Here is an 18,778-nt window from a genome sequence, read left to right as displayed (position 1 = left end):
TGATGTTAGTGGTGGTGGTGATGTTAGTGGTGGTGGTGATGTTAGTGGTGGTGTTAGTGGTGGTGATGTTAATGGTGGTGGTGTTAGTGGTGGTGATGTTAGTGGTGGTGATGTTAGTGGTGGTGGTGGTGTTAGTGGTGGTAGTGTTAGTGGTGGTGATGTTAGTGGTGGTGGTGGTGGTGTTATTGTTGGTGACGTTAGTGGTGGTGGTGGTGTTAGTGGTGGTGATGTTAGTGGTGTTGGTGGTGTTAGTGTTGGTGATGTTAGTGGTGGTGGTGGTGGTGTTAGTGGTGGTGGTGTTGGTGGTGTTAGTGTTGGTGATGTTAGTGGTGGTGGTGGCGTTAGTGGTGGTGATGTTAGTGATGGTGATGTTAGTGGTGGTGATGTTAGTGGTGGTGGTGTTAGTGGTGATGTTAGTGTTGGTGATGTTAGTGGTGGTGGTAGTGTTAGTGGTGGTGATGTTAATGGTGGTGGTGTTAGTGGTGGTGATGTTAGTGGTGTTGGTGGTGGTGATGGTGATGTTAGTGGTGGTGGTGGTGTAGTTAGTGGTGGTGATGTTAGTGGTGGTGATGTTAGTGGTGGTGGTGTTAGTGGTGGTGATGTTAGTGGTGGTGGTGTTAGTGGTGTTGGTGATGGTGATGTTAGTGGTGGTGGTGGTGGTGGCGTTAGTGGTGGTGATGTTAGTGGTGGTGATGTTAGTGGTGATGTTAGTGGTGGTGATGTTAGTGGTGGTGATGTTAGTGGTGGTGGTGTTAGTGGTGTTAGTGGTGGTGATGTTAGTCGTGGTGATGTTAGTGGTGGTGGTGTTAGTGGTGGTGATGTTAGTGGTGGTGGTGGTGTTAGTGTTGGTGATGTTAGTGGTGGTGGTGTTAGTGTTGGTGGTGTTAGTGGTGGTGATGTTAGTGGTGGTGATGTTAGTGGTGGTGGTGTTAGTGTTGGTGGTGTTAGTGGTGGTGATGTTAGTGGTGATGTTAGTGGTGGTGGTGTTAGTGGTGGTGATGTTAGTGGTGGTGGTGGTGTTAGTGGTGGTCTTGGTGGTGGTGTTGGTGGTGGCGGTCACCTTCCCATCGTAGTATTTCTCGCGTTTGTCCGCTAGCACGGAGCGGATGACGACGCCGGAGTACTCCACCACCATCTCGCCCGCCTCGATGGGACGCTTGCAGAATAGCCCACGCCCATGGATACCGGACCTGCACCATCACCACCACCAGCATTACACACACACACACACCCACACAGACACACACACCCACACACACAGACACACACAGACACACACAGACACACACTACATACACTCACTACACACAGCTTCACCTGTAGACTCCCACACACACTACACACACACACAGTGACACACACACTACACACAGTGACACACACACAGTGACACACACACACTACACACACACACAGTGACACACACTACACATACACACACACAGTGACACACACTCACTACACACAGCTTCACCTGTAGACGCCCACACACTACACACACACACAGTGACACACACACTACACACAGTGACACACACACAGTGACACACACACACTACACACACACACAGTGACACACACTACACATACACACACACGGTGACACACACTCACTACACACAGCTTCACCTGTAGACGCCCACCGCTTCCTTGGAAGTCTTCTTGAGGTGCCGGAACCTCATGGCCATGGGCAGATCGAGACTCGTGGCACGCCTACACACAGTGACACGTGACACACGTGACACACGTGACACACGTCACACGTAACACACGTGACACACGTGACATGTGACACACACGTCACATGCGACACACACGGGACACGGGACATGTGGCACGCCTACACACAGTGACACACGTGACACACACGTAACACACGTGACACACGTGACACACGTGACACACACGTCACATACACGTGACACACGTGACACACGTGACACACGCGTAACATGTCACACACACGTGACACACGTGACACACGTGACACGTAACACACGTGACACACACGTCACATGTCACACACACGTGACACACGGGATGTGACACGTGACACACGCGACACACGTGACACGTGACACACGTGACACACGTGACACGTGACACACACGTCACACGCGACACACACGTCACATGTCACACACACGTGACACACATGACACGTGTGACACACACGTCACATGTCACACACACGTGACACACGTGACACACACGTCACATGCGACACACACGGGACACGGGACATGTGACACGTGACACGTGACACACGTGACACACGTGACATGTCACACACACGTGACACACGGGACGTGACACGTGACACACACGACACACGTGACACGTGACACACGTGACACACGTGACACACACGTCACATGTCACACACACGTGACACACACGTGACACACGCGACACACACGTCACATGTCACACACACGTGACACACGTGACACACGTGACATGTGACACGTGTGACACACACGTCACATGTCACACACACGTGACACACACGTGACACACACGTCACATGTCACACACACGTGACACACGTGACACGTGTGACACACACGTCACATGTCACACACACGCGACACACGTGACACACACGTCACATGTCACACACACGTGACACACACGTGACACACGCGACACACACGTCACATGTCACACACACGTGACACACGGGACATGTGACGCACGCGTCAGCAGAGGACAGACCTCCTCCTCATGCACCTAGCCTGGCACAGCAGTACAACCCATGGCACCTGCTGGGTCTGTCCCGTGACCTCCTCATGCACCTAGCCTGGCACAGCAGTCAACCAATGGCACCTGCTGGGTCTGTCACGTGACCTCCTCATGCACCTAGCCTGGCACAGCAGTACAACTCATGGCACCTGCTGGGTCTGTCACGTGACCTCCTCATGCACCTAGCCTGGCACAGCAGTACAACCCATGGCACCTGCTGGGTCTGTCACGTGACCTCCTCATGCACCTAGCCTGGCACAGCAGTCAACCAATGGCACCTGCAGGGTCTGTCCCGTGACCTCCTCCTCATGTACTGTGTCTATGTGCTGTGTCTATGTACTGTCTATGTGCTGTGTCTATGTGCTGTGTCTATGTACTGTCTATGTACTGTGTCTATGTACTGTCTATGTGCTGTGTCTATGTACTGTGTCTATGTGCTGTGTCTATGTGCTGTGTCTATGTGCTGTGTCTATGTGCTGTGTCTATGTACTGTGTCTATGTACTGTCTATGTACTGTGTCAATGTGCTGTGTCTATGTACTGTGTCTATGTGCTGTGTCTATGTGCTGTGTCTATGTACTGTCTCTATGTCCTGTGTCTATGTGCTGTGTCTATGTGCTGTGTCTATGTGCTGTGTCTATGTACTGTCTCTATGTGCTGTGTCTATGTGCTGTGTCTATGTGCTGTGTCTATGTGCTGTGTCTATGTACTGTGTATATGTGCTGTGTCTATGTACTGTGTCTATGTACTGTGTCTATGTGCTGTGTCTATGTGCTGTATCTATGTACTGTGTCTATGTGCTGTGTCTATGTGCTGTGTCTATGTACTGTGTCTATGTGCTGTGTCTATGTGCTGTGTCTATGTACTGTGTCTATGTACTGTGTCTATGTGCTGTGTCTATGTGCTGTGTCTATGTACTGTGTCTATGTACTGTCTATGTACTGTGGCTATGTACTGTGTCTATGTGCTGTGTCTATGTACTGTGTCTATGTACTGTGTCTATGTGCTGTGTCTATGTGCTGTGTCTATGTACGGTGTCTATGTACTGTGTCTATGTGCTGTGTCTATGTACTGTGTCTATGTGCTGTGTCTATGTACTGTGTCTATGCACTGTGTCTATGTGCTGTGTCTATGTACTGTGTCTATGTGCTGTGTCTATGTGCTGTGTCTATGTACTGTGTCTATGTGCTGTGTCTATGTGCTGTGTCTATGTGCTGTGTCTATGTGCTGTGTCTATGTACTGTGTCTATGTGCTGTGTCTATGTACTGTGTCTATGTGCTGTGTCTATGTACTGTGTCTATGTGCTGTGTCTATGTGCTGTGTCTATGTGCTGTGTCTATGTACTGTGTCTATGTGCTGTGTCTATGTACTGTGTCTATGTGCGGTGTCTACCGAGCCGACTTGAGCTGCATCTCGTCCAGGTCTTCGTCTTCGTGAGGCCGAGCCTCCGGACGCTGGCGGTGACGTGACACCAGGAAGTTGAACATGTCCACTGGGACACGACTAGACACACACACACACAGTCAGTCACACACACACACACACAGTCACACACAGACACACACACAGACACACACAGACACAGTCAGTCACACACACACACACACAGTCACACACAGACACACACACAGACACACACAGACACACACAGACACACAGACACACACACAGAAACAGACACAGTCACACACAGTCACACACACAGACACACACAGTCACACAGACACACACAGTCACACACAGACACACACAGTCACACACAGACACAGTCACACACACACAGTCACACAGTCATACACAGACACACAGACAGTCACACACAGACACAGTCACACACAGTCACACACAGTCACACACACACAGTCACACACAGTCACACACAGTCACACACAGACACAGTCAGTCACACACACACACAGACACACACAGTCACACACACAGTCACACACAGACACAGTCACACACACACACACACAGACACACACACACACAGACACACACAGTCACACACAGACACACAGTCACACACAGTCACACACACAGACACACACAGACACAGTCAGTCACACACACACACAGTCACACACACACAGTCACACACAGACACACACAGACACACACAGACACACAGACACACACACAGTCACACACACACACAGTCACACACAGACACAGTCACACACACACAGACACACACACACAGTCACACACAGACACTCACACACACACACAGACACACACACACAGTCACACACAGACACAGTCACACACAGACACAGTCACACACAGACACAGTCACACAGTCACACACACACACAGAGACACACAGACACACACACAGACACAGATACACACACAGACACACAGATACACACACACAGACACAGATACACACACAGACACACACACAGACACACACACAGTCACACACATACAGGCACACACATACAGGCACACACACACATACAGACACACACATACAGACACACACAGAGACACACACAGAGGCACCAGGAAGTTGAACGTGTGTCTGCATGTGTGTGTCTGTGTGTGAGTGCGTGTGTGTCTGCGTGTGTCTGTGTGTGTGTGTGTCTGCGTGTGTCTGAGCGTGTGTGTGTGTGTGTCTGCGTGTATGTATCTGCGTGTGTCTGCGCGTGTGTGTGTCTGTGCGTGTGTGTGTCTGCGTGTATGTATCTGCGTGTGTCTGCGCGTGTGTGTGTCTGTGCGTGTGTGTGTGTATCTGCGTGTGTCTGCGTGTTAGTGTCTGTGTGTGTGTCTGTGTGTATGTATCTGCGTGTGTCTGCGTGTGTGCGTGTGTCTGCGTGTGTGTCTGCGCGTGTGCGTGTGTATGTATCTGCGTGTGTCTGCGTGTGTGCGTGTGTCTGTGTGTGTCTGTGTGTGTGTGTCTGTGTGTGTGTGTCTGCGTGTGTGCGTGTGTCTGTGTGTGTGTCTGCGCATGTGTGTCTGCGCGTGTGCGTGTGTCTGTGTGTGTGTGTCTGCGCATGTGTGTCTGCGCGTGTGCGTGTGTCTGCGTGTGTGCGTGTGTGTCTGTGTGTTAGTATCTGTGTGTGTGTCTGTCTGTGTGTCTGTGTGTGTGTGTGTCTGTGTCTGTGTGTGTGTTAGTATCTGTGTGTGTGTCTGTGTCTGTGTGTGTGTTAGTATCTGTGTGTGTGTCTGTGTCTGTGTGTATCTGTGTGTGTGTCTGTGTGTGTGTGTTAGTATCTGTGTGTGTGTCTGCGTGTGTGTGTATCTGTGTGTGTATCTGTGTGTGTGTCTGTGTGTGTGTGTTAGTATCTGTGTGTGTGTGTCTGTGTGTGTGTGTTAGTATCTGTGTGTGTGTCTGTGTGTGTGTGTTAGTATCTGTGTGTGTGTGTCTGTGTGTGTGTGTTAGTATCTGTGTCTGTGTGTCTGTGTGTGTCTGTGTGTGTTAGTATCTGTGTCTGTGTGTCTGTGTGTGTCTGTGTGTGTTAGTATCTGTGTGTGTGTGTCTGTGTGTGTGTGTTAGTATCTGTGTGTGTGTGTCTGTGTGTGTGTGTTAGTATCTGTGTGTGTCTGTGTGTGTGTGTTAGTATCTGTGTGTGTGTGTTAGTATCTGTGTGTGTGTGTCTGTGTCTGTTAGTATCTGTGTGTGTGTGTCTGTGTGTGTTAGTATCTGTGTGTGTGTGTGTCTGTGTGTGTGTCTGTGTGTGCGTGTGTCTGCGTGTGTGTGTGTATCTGTGTGTGTCTGTGTGTGTGTGTTAGTATCTGTGTGTGTGTGTCTGTGTGTTAGTATCTGTGTGTGTGTGTGTCTGTGTGTTAGTATCTGTGTGTGTGTGTTAGTATCTGTGTGTGTGTGTCTGTGTCTGTGTGTGTTAGTATCTGTGTGTGTGTGTCTGTGTGTGTGTTAGTATCTGTGTGTGTTAGTATCTGTGTGTGTGTGTCTGTGTGTGTTAGTATCTGTGTGTGTGTGTTAGTATCTGTGTGTGTGTGTCTGTGTGTGTGTGTGTCTGTGTGTGTGTCTGTGTGTGTGTGTTAGTATCTGTGTGTGTGTCTGTCTGTGTGTGTCTGCGTGTGTGTGTTAGTATCTGTGTGTGTGTCTGTCTGTGTGTGTCTGCGTGTGTGTGTTAGTATCTGCGTGTGTGTCTGCGTGCGTGCACCCAGCCGGGCACCTGCTGAAGGGCTCCGTGCGAGCGGTGCCGCTGGCGTTGAGCGGCAGGGCGGCTTGGCCGCCGCAGCGGCGGTGGAAGCGGAAGTTGTGGCCCGTGCAGCGAGCAGAGCCCGGGAGCTGCTCCAGCAGGAAGCAGACCGAGTCATGACACAAGCCCAGCAAGCGGACACCCGACAGGCCTACACACACACACACACAGAGACAAAGATCCCCCGTGTAGCCTCGACACACTGTAGGGGCAAGTGCTGTGAGGGAGTAGCAGCAGCTAAGACAAAGATCCCCCCGTGTAGCCTCGACAGACTTTAGGGGCAAGTGCTGTGAGCGAGTAGCTAAGACAAAGATCCCCCGTGTAGCCTTGACACACTGCAGGGGCAAGTGCTGTGAGGGAGTAGCAGCAGCTAAGACAAAGATCCCCCGTGTAGCCTCGACACACTGTAGGGGCAAGTGCTGTTAGCGAGTAGCAGCAGCTAAGACAAAGATCCCCCGTGTAGCCTCGACAGACTGTAGGGGCAAGTGCCGTGAGCGAGTAGCAGCAGCTAAGATAAAGATCCCCCGTGTAGCCTCGACACACTGCAGGGGCAAGTGCTGTGAGCGAGTAGCAGCTAAGACAAAGATCCCCCGTGTAGCCTCGACACTCTGCAGGGGCAAGTGCTGTGAGCGAGTAGCTAAGACAAAGATCCCCCGTGTAGCCTTGACACACTGTAGGGGCAAGTGCTGTTAGCGAGTAGCACCTAAGACAAAGATCCCCCGTGTAGCCTTGACAGACTGCAGGGGCAAGTGCTGTGAGCGAGTAGCAGCAACTAAGACAAAGACCCCCCGTGTAGCCTTGACAGACTGTAGGGGCAAGTGCTGTGAGCGAGTAGCAGCAGCTAAGACAAAGATCCCCCGTGTAGCCCTGACACACTGCAGGGGCAAGTGCTGTGAGGGAGTAGCAGCAGCTAAGACAAAGATCCCCCGTGTAGGCTTAACAGACTGCAGGGGCAAGTGCTGTGAGCGAGTAGCAGCTAAGACAAAGATCCCCCGTGTAGCCTTGACAGACTGTAGGGGCAAGTGCTGTTAGCGAGTAGCTAAGACAAAGATCCCCCGTGTAGCCTTGACACACTGCAGGGGCAAGTGCTGTGAGCGAGTAGCAGCAACTAAGACAAAGACCCCCCGTGTAGCCTTGACAGACTGTAGGGGCAAGTGCTGTGAGCGAGTAGCAGCAGCTAAGACAAAGATCCCCCGTGTAGGCTTAACAGACTGTAGGGGCAAGTGCTGTTAGCGAGTAGCAGCAGCTAAGACAAAGATCCCCCGTGTAGCCTTGACAGACTGCAGGGGCAAGTGCTGTGAGCGAGTAGCAGCAACTAAGACAACGACCCCCCGTGTAGCCTTGACAGAATGTAGGGGCAAGTGCTGTTAGCGAAGAGCAGCTAAGACAAAGATCCCCCGTGTAGCCTCGACAGACTGTAGGGGCAAGTGCTGTGAGCGAGTAGCAGCTAAGACAAAGATCCCCCGTGTAGCCTCAACACTCTGCAGGGGCAAGTGCTGTGAGCGAGTAGCAGCAGCTAAGACAAAGATCCCCCGTGTAGCCTTGACAGACTTTAGGGGCAAGTGCTGTGAGCGAGTAGTAGCAGCTAAGACAAAGATCCCCCGTGTAGCCTCGACAGACTTTAGGGGCAAGTGCTGTTAGCGACGAGCAGCTAAGACAAAGATCCCCCGTGTAGCCTCGACACTCTGCAGGGGCAAGTGCTGTGAGCGAGTAGCAGCAGCTAAGACAAAGACCCCCCGTGTAGCCTTGACAGACTGCAGGGGCAAGTGCTGTGAGCGAGTAGCAGCAACTAAGACAAAGACCCCCCGTGTAGCCCTGACAGACTGCAGGGGCAAGTGCTGTGAGCGAGTAGCAGCTAAGACAAAGATCCCCCGTGTAGCCTTGACAGACTGTAGGGGCAAGTGCTGTTAGCGAGTAGCTAAGACAAAGATCCCCCGTGTAGCCTTAACAGACTGCAGGGGCAAGTGCTGTGAGCGAGTAGCAGCTAAGACAAAGATCCCCCGTGTAGCCTTAACAGACTGCAGGGGCAAGTGCTGTGAGCGAGTAGCAGCACCTAAGACAAAGATCCCCCGTGTAGCCTCGACAGACTTTAGGGGCAAGTGCTGTTAGCGACGAGCAGCTAAGACAAAGATCCCCCGTGTAGCCTCGACAGACTTTAGGGGCAAGTGCTGTTAGCGACGAGCAGCTAAGACAAAGATCCCCCGTGTAGCCCTGACAGACTGCAGGGGCAAGTGCTGTGAGCGAGTAGCAGCAGCTAAGACAAAGATCCCCCGTGTAGCCTTGACAGACTGTAGGGGCAAGTGCTGTTAGCGAGCACCTATGAAGGCCGGAACGGTACACGAGGGGGTGGGTGGCCAGCACCACGCCCGACCGCCTTTGTCTCCCCAGTGGCGATGTTTACACACCACACCAGGTACTCATTTGAGGCTGAGTCGACCTAGGGGAGGCCCAGGGACCGGTTCAGATAATCGTCACTGGTGTTGGCCATGAGCGGGAATCGAACCCGGGTCGCCAGGTTCATAGCGCAGCGTAGCGCTAACCGCTACACTATCGCTCCCCACACACACAGACGCACACACACAGACGCACAGTGACACACACTACATACACACACAGTGACACTACATACATACACACACCGTGACATACACTCACTACACACAGCTTCACCTGTAGACTCCCACACACACTACACACACACAGACACACAGTGACACACACTCACTACACACACTCACTACACACACTATATACACAATGACACTACATACACACACACACAGTGACACGCACAGTGACACACACAGACACACACACACACAGACACACACACAGACACACACACAGACACACACACAGACACAGACACACACAACAACAACCGCCATTCGCCACTAAGCGGCGGTGACGTCACCACGACGCTTGTGCCAGGCCATGTGCACCTTGAGGCCACGTGAAGTGTCGAACGCCCGCTGGTAGGTCACAGGGCAGACCCAGGTGCCACGGGTCGACTGACTGAGATGACTGAGATGACTGGCTGATGCACCACCTGTGCCCCCTACTGTGCCAACCTGCTGTGCTTTAGCCACCCGGAGCTCCGCTCGTTGTTCTGAGCGTCGCTCCTCCGCCCCCCGTTGTTGTTGGAGGGCGACTGCCTCCAACTGCCCAGTAGCGTCCTTCACGAGCCTCCTCCACAGAGGCCGATCTTGACACCGCTGGTACCGGTCATCGGCAAGTCCACTCAGCTCCACGTCCTCCTGTACCACGTCACTCCATCTCTTCTCTAGCCCGTGCCGCGCCCGCTTTGCCCCCTCGATCCGGCCGAACAAAAGCTGTTTGGGCATGCGGTGGCTGGGCATGCGGGCTACATGACCCAGCCAACGCAGCCTTGCCCGCCGGAGGAGCTCACCGATGGGATCTTGCCCAGATCTTTTAAACCCAGGATGGATCGTAGGCAGGCCGGCCTGAATGTTTCTAACCGGCGAAGATGTTCCACTAGGGGGGCAGTCACACACAGACACAGCAGGGACGTGTCCATGACCGCGGTTTACCGTCAAAGATGACAGGTCGCTGCCAAGACTTCTTTCTGAGCTGCAGAACTCCGTCAGTCACCGCCTTCCACGCTTCTGTGAGGTCGCGTGTGCAGGGGGGGGGGGGGTTGGAGATGTCATCGCCACCATCATCATCATCACTACCAACAACATCACCATCATCATTACTATCATCAACATCATCATCACTACCAACAACATCACCATCATCATCACTACCATCAACATCAACATCATCACTACCAACAACATCACCATCATCATCACTACCATCAACATCATCATCACTACCATCATCAACACTACCATCAACATCATCATCACTACCAACAACATCATCATCATCACTACCATCAACATCATTATCACTACTATCAACATCATCATCACTACCATAAACATCATCATCACTACCATCAACATCATCATCATCATTACCATCAACATCACCATCATCATCATCAACACTACCATCAACATCATCATCACTACCATCAACATCACCATCATCAACACCATAAACATCATCATCACTACCATCAACATCACTACCATCAACATCATCATCACTACCATCAACATCATCATCACTACCATCAACATCATCATCACTACCATCAACATCATCATCACTACCATCAACATCATCATCACTACCATCAACATCATCATCACTACCATCATCATCACTACCATCAACATCACCATCATCATCACTACCATCAACATCATCATCATCACTACCATCAACATCACCATCATCATCACTACCATCACAATCATCACTACCATCAACATCACCATCACTACCATCAACATCACCATCACTACCATCACCACCACCACCACTATAACCAACAACAACAACAATCGCCATTCGCCACTAAGTGGCGGTGACGTCACCACGACGCTTGTGCCAGGCCATGTGCACCTTGAGGCCACGTGAAGTGTCGAACGCCCGCTGGCAGCAGGTCACGGAGCAGACCCAGGTGCCTCGGGTCGACTGACTGAGATGACTGGCTGATGCACCACCTGTGCCCCCTACTGTGCCAACCTGCTGTGCTTTAGCCACCCGGTACTCCGCTTGTTGTTGTGAGCGTCGCTCCTCCGCCCTCCGTTGTTGTTGGAGGGCGACTGCCTCCAACTGCCCAGTAGCGTCCTTCACGAGCCTCCTCCACAGAGGCCGATCTTGACACCGCTGGTACAGGTCATCGGCTAGTCCACTCAGCTCCACATCCTCCTGTACCACATCACTCCATCTCTTCTCTAGCCCGTGCCGCGCCCGCTTAGCCCCCTCAATCCGGCCGAACAAAAGCTGTTTCGGCATGCGGTGGCTGGGCATGCGGGCTACATGACCCAGCCAACGCAGCCTTGCCTGCCGGAGGAGCTCACCGATGGGACCGTGCCCAGATCTTTCAAGGATTTGTGATCTCCTCACACAATCCAGTCTGGTTAAACCCAGGATGGATCGTAGGCAGGCCAGCCTAAATGTTTCTAACCGGCGAAGATGTTCCATTAGGGGGGTCCACGTTTCGCAAGCCTAGAGAATGACCGTTAGTTTTGGTGGGGCTGATGGTAAGGCCCCACCTTTTAGTGGCACGCTCCAGGTTCAGCAGCAGTGCCTCCAACTCCTCCTCTGAATGAGCGGCAATTACCCGATCATCGGCATACATAATGTGGTTGAGCAATAGGGAGCCATCCCTTGACCGCACCCGGGCATCGATAAGCCTCCCATTGCATCTGTACGAGATGGAAATTCCTCCGGTACAGCTATTGAAGGCTTCACGAACTACGTGGTCAAAATAGATGTTAAATAATGTGGGAGCCAGAAGACATCCCTGTCGCACCCCAAGGTGTGCAGGGAATGGCTCTAACTCCCGGCCACGTAGTTTTACCCTTGCCCGCTCACCATCATGAAGGTCCTTAATTATCGTGAGCAGAGGGTCAGGGACTCCAAAAACACGAAGAACAACCCAGAGCCCAGGCCTACTGATGGTATCATAGGCTTTGACCAGGTCAATAAAGCAGAGATGTAGGTCTTGTTGGAATTCCCTATACCTCTGCTGTAGCAGACAGACAGAAAATATGGCATCTGTGCAGGACCGCCCTTTCCTGAAACCGCATTGGGGCTCCGCAAGCCTCTCCTCAGCATGCCTGGCAAGGCGATGTTGAATAATCCCTGCCAGGACCTTTCCCGGCACACTGAGGAGTGAGATGCCCCTGTAGTTGTTACAGTCTGTGCGGTCCCCCTTCTTAAAGAGGGGGACCACCAGGGCATCATTCCAATCCTGCGGAACCCGTCCAGTGGTCCAGACTGTTACTATGATGTCATATAGGGCAGTCTGTGCACAAACGCCACCCTCCAAAAAAATCTAGTGGCCTCCTACCGTTGTTACTGAGCTGATCTGGCCCATGCCCTCCAATCACTCCAGACCAGGTGCCAGCATCATGACCAACTCGGGCATTGAAGTCACCCAACAGGATGACTCTATCCCGAGGGGCCACAGATATCCAGGCGGTACCGGTCCAGCTCCCGACAGAGGAGTGGCAGCCTCTCCTCCGCAGTGAGCGTTCGAACATTCCACGTGGCCACACGAAGTGGCTTTTCGTTGTTTCTGGAGGAGCCCCGAGGGTAGAGATTCAATCTCCTGGCTCCGCCAATTGGGGTTTGGCCAGGAGACGTCATAGACACCTGTCCCCTCTGGGGCCTCCAGCACAAGCTTATTAGTTACATATTTCAGTTTAACTCGTGGTTTAGTGGTAATTAATTGAAGATGGAGGGGTTACCAGCCCCTCGCACCCGTCCAGAGCCCTCATTTGGTTGCTGTGGTGGTTACATCACCACCATCATTATCACCATCACCACCACATCATCACCACCACATTACCACCATCATCACCACCACCACCACCACCACGACCACCACCACCATCACCACCACCACCATCACCAATAACACCACCACGACCACCACCACCATTATCACCACCACCACAACCATCACCACCATCACCACCACCACCATCACCACCGCCACCACCATCACCACCGCCACCACCGCCACCGCCACCACCGCCACCACCACCCCCACCACCGCCACCACCATCACCACCGCCACCACCATCACCACCACCACCACCACCCCCACCACCGCCACGCACCGTGCACGGAGCGCGTGCGCACGTAGAAGCCGTCGTCGCTGGCGATCTCCACGATGAGTCCGGGCTTCTCCGCTTCGCCGGGGGGCGGTCGCCCCGGCGGCGGCGGCGGCGACCCCGGCGGCGGCGGCGGCGGCGGCGGCGGCGGCGGCGGCGACGTCGTCACTGCACCCAGCATCTTCTCGCCGGCCGCGGCATTGGCGGTGTTGGCGGTGTTGGCGCCGGTGTTGGCGTTGGGGGGGCAGTCCCACGGGGATCGAACGGCCGCGAAATCTCCACAGTCGCCGTCATCGAAGCCGCTGCTGCCGCTGCCGCCGTCATCATCGTCGTCATCGTCGTCATCGTCATCATCGTCGTCGTCATCGTCATCATCGTCGTGATCGTCGCCGTGACGACGCCGCTTGCCGCTCTGCCGCCGCCGGCGGCGGTGCCGCCGCCGCCGCTGCCGCCGCCGGCGCCGCCGGGCCTCCTCCAGCTCGGCGGCGGCCTGCCGGCGGAGCAGGAGGGCGAGCAGCGGGGAGCTGAACGGCTCCTCGTCGGTGCCCTCCTCGCACGCTGGGGGGTAGGGGGGTAGGGGGGGTGAGTTAATCAGCGAGATACAAAGACAAAGGCGAACGTACAGTACATAGAGACAGACAAGGAGAAGGGGTCACAACGAGGTCGAACAGGTGGTCGGGGGTCGCGGGTGGCGTCCGAAACAAACCCCAAGTAAAGTCACGTTGAAGAGAAACAACCAAAATAACAAAATATATATAAAACAATAAAAAAAAATTCTCGAAACGTCGTGAGAATTTTTTTTATTGTTTTATATATATATTTTGTTATTTTGTTGTTTCTCTTCAACGTGACTTTACCGAAAAAACTAAGAATATGAATTACTGCAGTCACGAAAGCTTTAAATCAAAATTTAAACCCCAAGTAATTAAGGGAGTCGTGGCACGAGGGCTGTGATTGGTCGAGAGGCCGTTAGCGTTAAGCGGTGGCGTCTGGACGTCTGATGAGAGGGGACAGGTGCGGGCTGGCAGGAGACGGCCAGCGAGCCACGTGACAATTAATTAAGGCTAATGCGAGAGGGGGGATAAAACGCGAGGTGGTTTGAACGGAGAGGAGTTGCTGCTGGAGAGTTGCTGTTGGAGAGTTGTTGCTGGGGAGTTGTTGCTGGGGAGTTGTTGCTGGAGAGTTGCTGCTGGAGAGTTGCTGCTGGGGAGTTGCTGCTGGGGAGTTGTTGGCGAGAGGCGAAGAGATACGAAGAAGACGGCTGGAAATGTTAGGGAAGAATAGATAGAGAGCCGGACCCCAAAGACAGTAAATAGCGATAGGGAGAGTCAGCGTTAGCGGAGATAGATAAGAGTCATTGTGTGTGAATAGATGGAAGTCACTGCGTGTGAAGAGATAGCGGCGATACTGTGTGTGAGGAGATAGAAGACGGACCACTGTGTGTGGAAGAGAAGTCACTGCGTGTGAGGAGATAGAAGACGGACCACTGTGTGTGGAAGAGAAGTCACTGTGTGTGAAGAGATAGCGGCGATACTGTGTGTGAGGAGATAGAAGACGGACCACTGTGTGTGGAAGAGAAGTCACTGCGTGTGAAGAGATAGCGGCGAAGAAACACTGTGTGTGTGGAAGGGGATGCACGGACGATGCTGAAGTAAATCGGAGTGTCCGAGTTGGCGGAGCACGGAGAGAATCGCTGTGTGTACGGAACGATGGAATAAAAGTGACGGCGGAAAAAGAGACAGTTGTCGTCCGAGTGAATTCACGGCACTACACAGATACAATGGGAGGCTGATCGATGCCCGGGTGCGGTCAAGGGATGGCTCCCTATTGCTCAACCACGTTATGTATGCTGATGATTTGGTAATAGCTGCTCATTCAGAGGAGGAGTTGGAGACGCTGCTGCTGAGACTGAAGCGTGCCACTAAGAGGCGGGGCCTTACCATTAGCCCCACCAAAACTAAGCACCTGCCTGGGTATTTGGTACCATCGGACACTCCACCCCCACAACTCCCAATCGGTGATGGGGCAGTTGTGGAGAGAGTGGAGAGTTTCCCATACCTGGGCAGTGTGCTTATGAACGGCTCCAGTTTAACAGCAGAGGTTTCACTCCCAATCAGTCGAGCGGCAATATCTTTTCATCGGTTGTGTAACGCTGTGTGGAAGCTACCTGGTCTGTCGCTCTGCACTAAGCTTCAGGTCTTCTCGGTCACGGTCATTCCCTCGGTTAGAAACATTTAGGCTGGCCTGCCTACGATCCATCCTGGGTTTAACCAGACTGGATTGTGTGAGGAGCTCACAAATCCTTGAAAGATCTGGGCAGGGTCCCATCGGTGAGCTCCTCCGGCGGGCAAGGCTGCGATGGCTGGGTCATGTAGCCCACATGCCCAGCCACCGCATGCCGAAACAGCTTTTGTTCGGCCGGATCGAGGGGGCTAAACGGGTGCGGCACGGGCTAGAGAAGAGATGGAGTGATGTGGTACAGGACGTGGAGCTGAGTGGACTTGCTGATGACTGGTACCAGCGGTGTCAAGATCGGCCTCTGTGGAGGAGGCTCGTGAAGGATGCTACTGGGCAGTTGGAGGCAGTCGCCCTCCAACAACAACGGAGGGCGGAGGAGCGACGCTCAGAACAACGAGCGGAGCACCGGGTGGCTGAAGCACAGCAGGTTGGCACAGTAGGGGGCACAGGTGGTGCATCAGCCAGTCATCTCAGTCAGTCGACCCGTGGCACCTGGGTCTGCCCCGTGACCTCCTGCCAGCGGGCGTTCGACACTTCACGTGGCCTCAGGGTGCACATAGCCTGGCACAAGCGTTGTGGTGACGTCACCGCCACTTAGTGGCGAATGGCGGTTGTTGTTGTGTCTGTGTGTGTCTGTGTGTGTATGTGTGTGTGTCTGTGTATCAATGGGTATGTATCAATGTGTGTGTGTGTCTGTGTGTGTGCGTGTCTGTGCGTGTGTTTGTGTCTGTGTGTGTGTCTGTGTGTCTGTGCGTGTGTCTGTGCATGTGTGTGTGTGTGTGTCTGTGTGTGTGTGTCTGTGTGTCTGTGTCTGTGTGTCTGTGTGTGTCTGTGTATGTGTCTGTGTGTGTCTGTGCGTGTGTCTGTGTGTGTCTGTGCGTGTGTCTGTGCATGTGTGTGTGTGTGTGTCTGTGTGTGTGTGTCTGTGTGTCTGTGTGTGTGTCTGTGTATGTGTGTCTGTGTGTGTCTGTGTGCGTGTGTCTGTGTGTCCGTGTGGGTGCCTCACGTGTGCACAAGGCCGCCAACTCCTCAGCGCGGGTGCTGAAGTTGCAAGAGGAGATCATCGTGGCGGTGGTGGCCATGGTGGCTGCAGCGGCAGCGGCAGGCAGATTCACCACGCCCATCCTGATGCACACAAACGCGCAAGGGCTACTACACTCCCTGGGCCCGTCGGTGAAGTCACCTGGACGTTTCGATGGCCACACGGGGCCAAACGTCTTCAGGTGAACAACGTACAGCAGGCGGAGCGCTCGGGGCAGGAATAAATACAGCCACAGGTTTGAGAAGGGGCTCGTACGCCTCGCTCTGCGATCTCGCAATCACGCAATCACTTGTCAAGGGGTGCCTCTGCGGATGTGTATGCCTTAACTTAGCTATTTCAATGCTAAATTCTATGCTAATCCCTTTAACAATGGGTGCCTCTGCGGGTGTGTATGCTTTAACTTTTAACATAGCTATTTCTGTGACCAGTCACAAGCTAATCATTCAGCCATTTCAATGCTAAATTATATGCTAATTCCTTTGTCAAGGCGCTTTGTTTCCTCTCACACAGCTTAAAGGCCGTGATCTGAACGTGGCTCTTTCACTCCAGCGCTGTCCTACCAGACAGTCTCGCCCCCCTTCACCTGATGAAGACCGCTTGTGTTGTGGCCGAAACGTCGTGAGAATATTATTGTGTTATTTTATCAATTTATTATTTTATTATCATTCTACGTGACTTTACCGAAAGAACCAAAGAAGATGAATCACTTGCAAGTTCCATCTCTAGCCCCCGTCCACTTACCCTTGGGTGCTGCGTACAGTACAGGCAACGCGGTACTTGCGTACAGTACAGCCGAGAATGCACGGTGTGGTGTGCAGTACGACCAATGAAAAACACCGTGTACAGTGCAACTGTCTGCGCAGTACTGTATGCACAGTACAGTCAGTACAACTAAGGCACACTACTGGGTGTGTACAGTAAACCAATGGACAATACTGAACGTGTACAGTACCAGTGGACAGTGCTGAATGTGTACAGTACAATAGATGCACAAAGACTGTACATGTTGGTAGTGGTGGTGATGGTAGTGGTGGTGATGGTGGTGATGGTGGTGATGGTGGTGATGGTGGTGGAGAATGGTGGTTGAGATTGGTGGTGGTGATGGTAGTGGTGGCAGTAGTGGTGGTGGTAATCGAAGGTGGTGGTGATGGAGTTGGTAGTGGTGGTAGTGGTGGTGATGGAGTTGGTAGTGGTGGTGGTGGAGTTGGTAGTGGTGGAGTTGGTAGTGGTGGAGGAGGAGGAGGTGGTAGTGGTGGAGGAGGTGGAGGAGGTGGTGGTGGTAGTGGTGGTGGAGGAGGTGGAGGTGGTAGTGGTGGTGATAGTGGTGGTGGTGATAGTGGTGGTGGTGGTGGTGATAGTGGTGGTGGCAGTAGTGGTGGTGGTAGTCGAAGGTGGTGGTGGAGTTGGTAGTGGTGGTAGTGGTGGTGGTGGAGTTGGTAGTGGTGGTGGTGGAGTTGGTAGTGGTGGTGGTGGAGTTGGTAGTGGTGGAGTTGGTAGTGGTGGAGGAGGTGGTAGTGGTGGAGGAGGTGGAGGTGGTGGTGGTAGTGGTGGTGGAGGAGGTGGAAGTGGTGGTGATAGTGGTGGTGGTGATAGAAGTGGTGATAGTGGTGGTGGTAGTGGTGGTGGTGGTAGTCGAAGGTGGTGGTGGTGATGGAGTTGGTAGTGGTGGTAGTGGTGGAGTTGGTAGTAGTGGTGGTGGAGTTGGTAGTGGTGGTGGTGGAGTTGGTAGTGGTGGAGGAGGAGGTAGTGGTGGAGGAGGTGGAGGAGGTGGTGGTGGTGATAGTGGTGATAGTGGTGGTGGTGATAGAGGTGGTGATAGTGGTGGTGATAGTGGTGGTGGTAGTGGTGGTGATAGTGGTGGTGGTAGTGGT

The 18,778-nt window shown here is 53.1% G+C and overlaps 1 protein-coding gene across 1 annotated transcript in view; it reads right to left on the bottom strand.

Moving 5' to 3' along the window:
- Positions 1-18,778, bottom strand: part of LOC116958740 (uncharacterized) — a 160,949-nt gene that overhangs the window by 6,192 nt on the left and 135,979 nt on the right. The window contains exons 36-42 of the mRNA XM_076057484.1: positions 16,872-16,990; positions 13,634-14,185; positions 10,472-10,546; positions 6,894-7,071; positions 4,138-4,248; positions 1,630-1,713; positions 1,061-1,190 (exon numbers count right to left, since the gene is read on the bottom strand). Coding sequence (XP_075913599.1) covers positions 1,061-1,190; positions 1,630-1,713; positions 4,138-4,248; positions 6,894-7,071; positions 10,472-10,546; positions 13,634-14,185; positions 16,872-16,990 — 1,249 coding nt within the window. The remainder of the gene's footprint in view (positions 1-1,060; positions 1,191-1,629; positions 1,714-4,137; positions 4,249-6,893; positions 7,072-10,471; positions 10,547-13,633; positions 14,186-16,871; positions 16,991-18,778) is intronic.

Source organism: Petromyzon marinus, chromosome 82, assembly GCF_048934315.1.
Source record: "Petromyzon marinus isolate PM22_M1 ecotype Great Lakes invasive population chromosome 82, UKy_Petmar_22M1.pri1.0, whole genome shotgun sequence".
In the NCBI taxonomy this organism is placed as follows: domain Eukaryota; kingdom Metazoa; phylum Chordata; class Hyperoartia; order Petromyzontiformes; family Petromyzontidae; genus Petromyzon; species Petromyzon marinus.
This window is presented reverse-complemented; position numbering and strand designations above follow the sequence as displayed.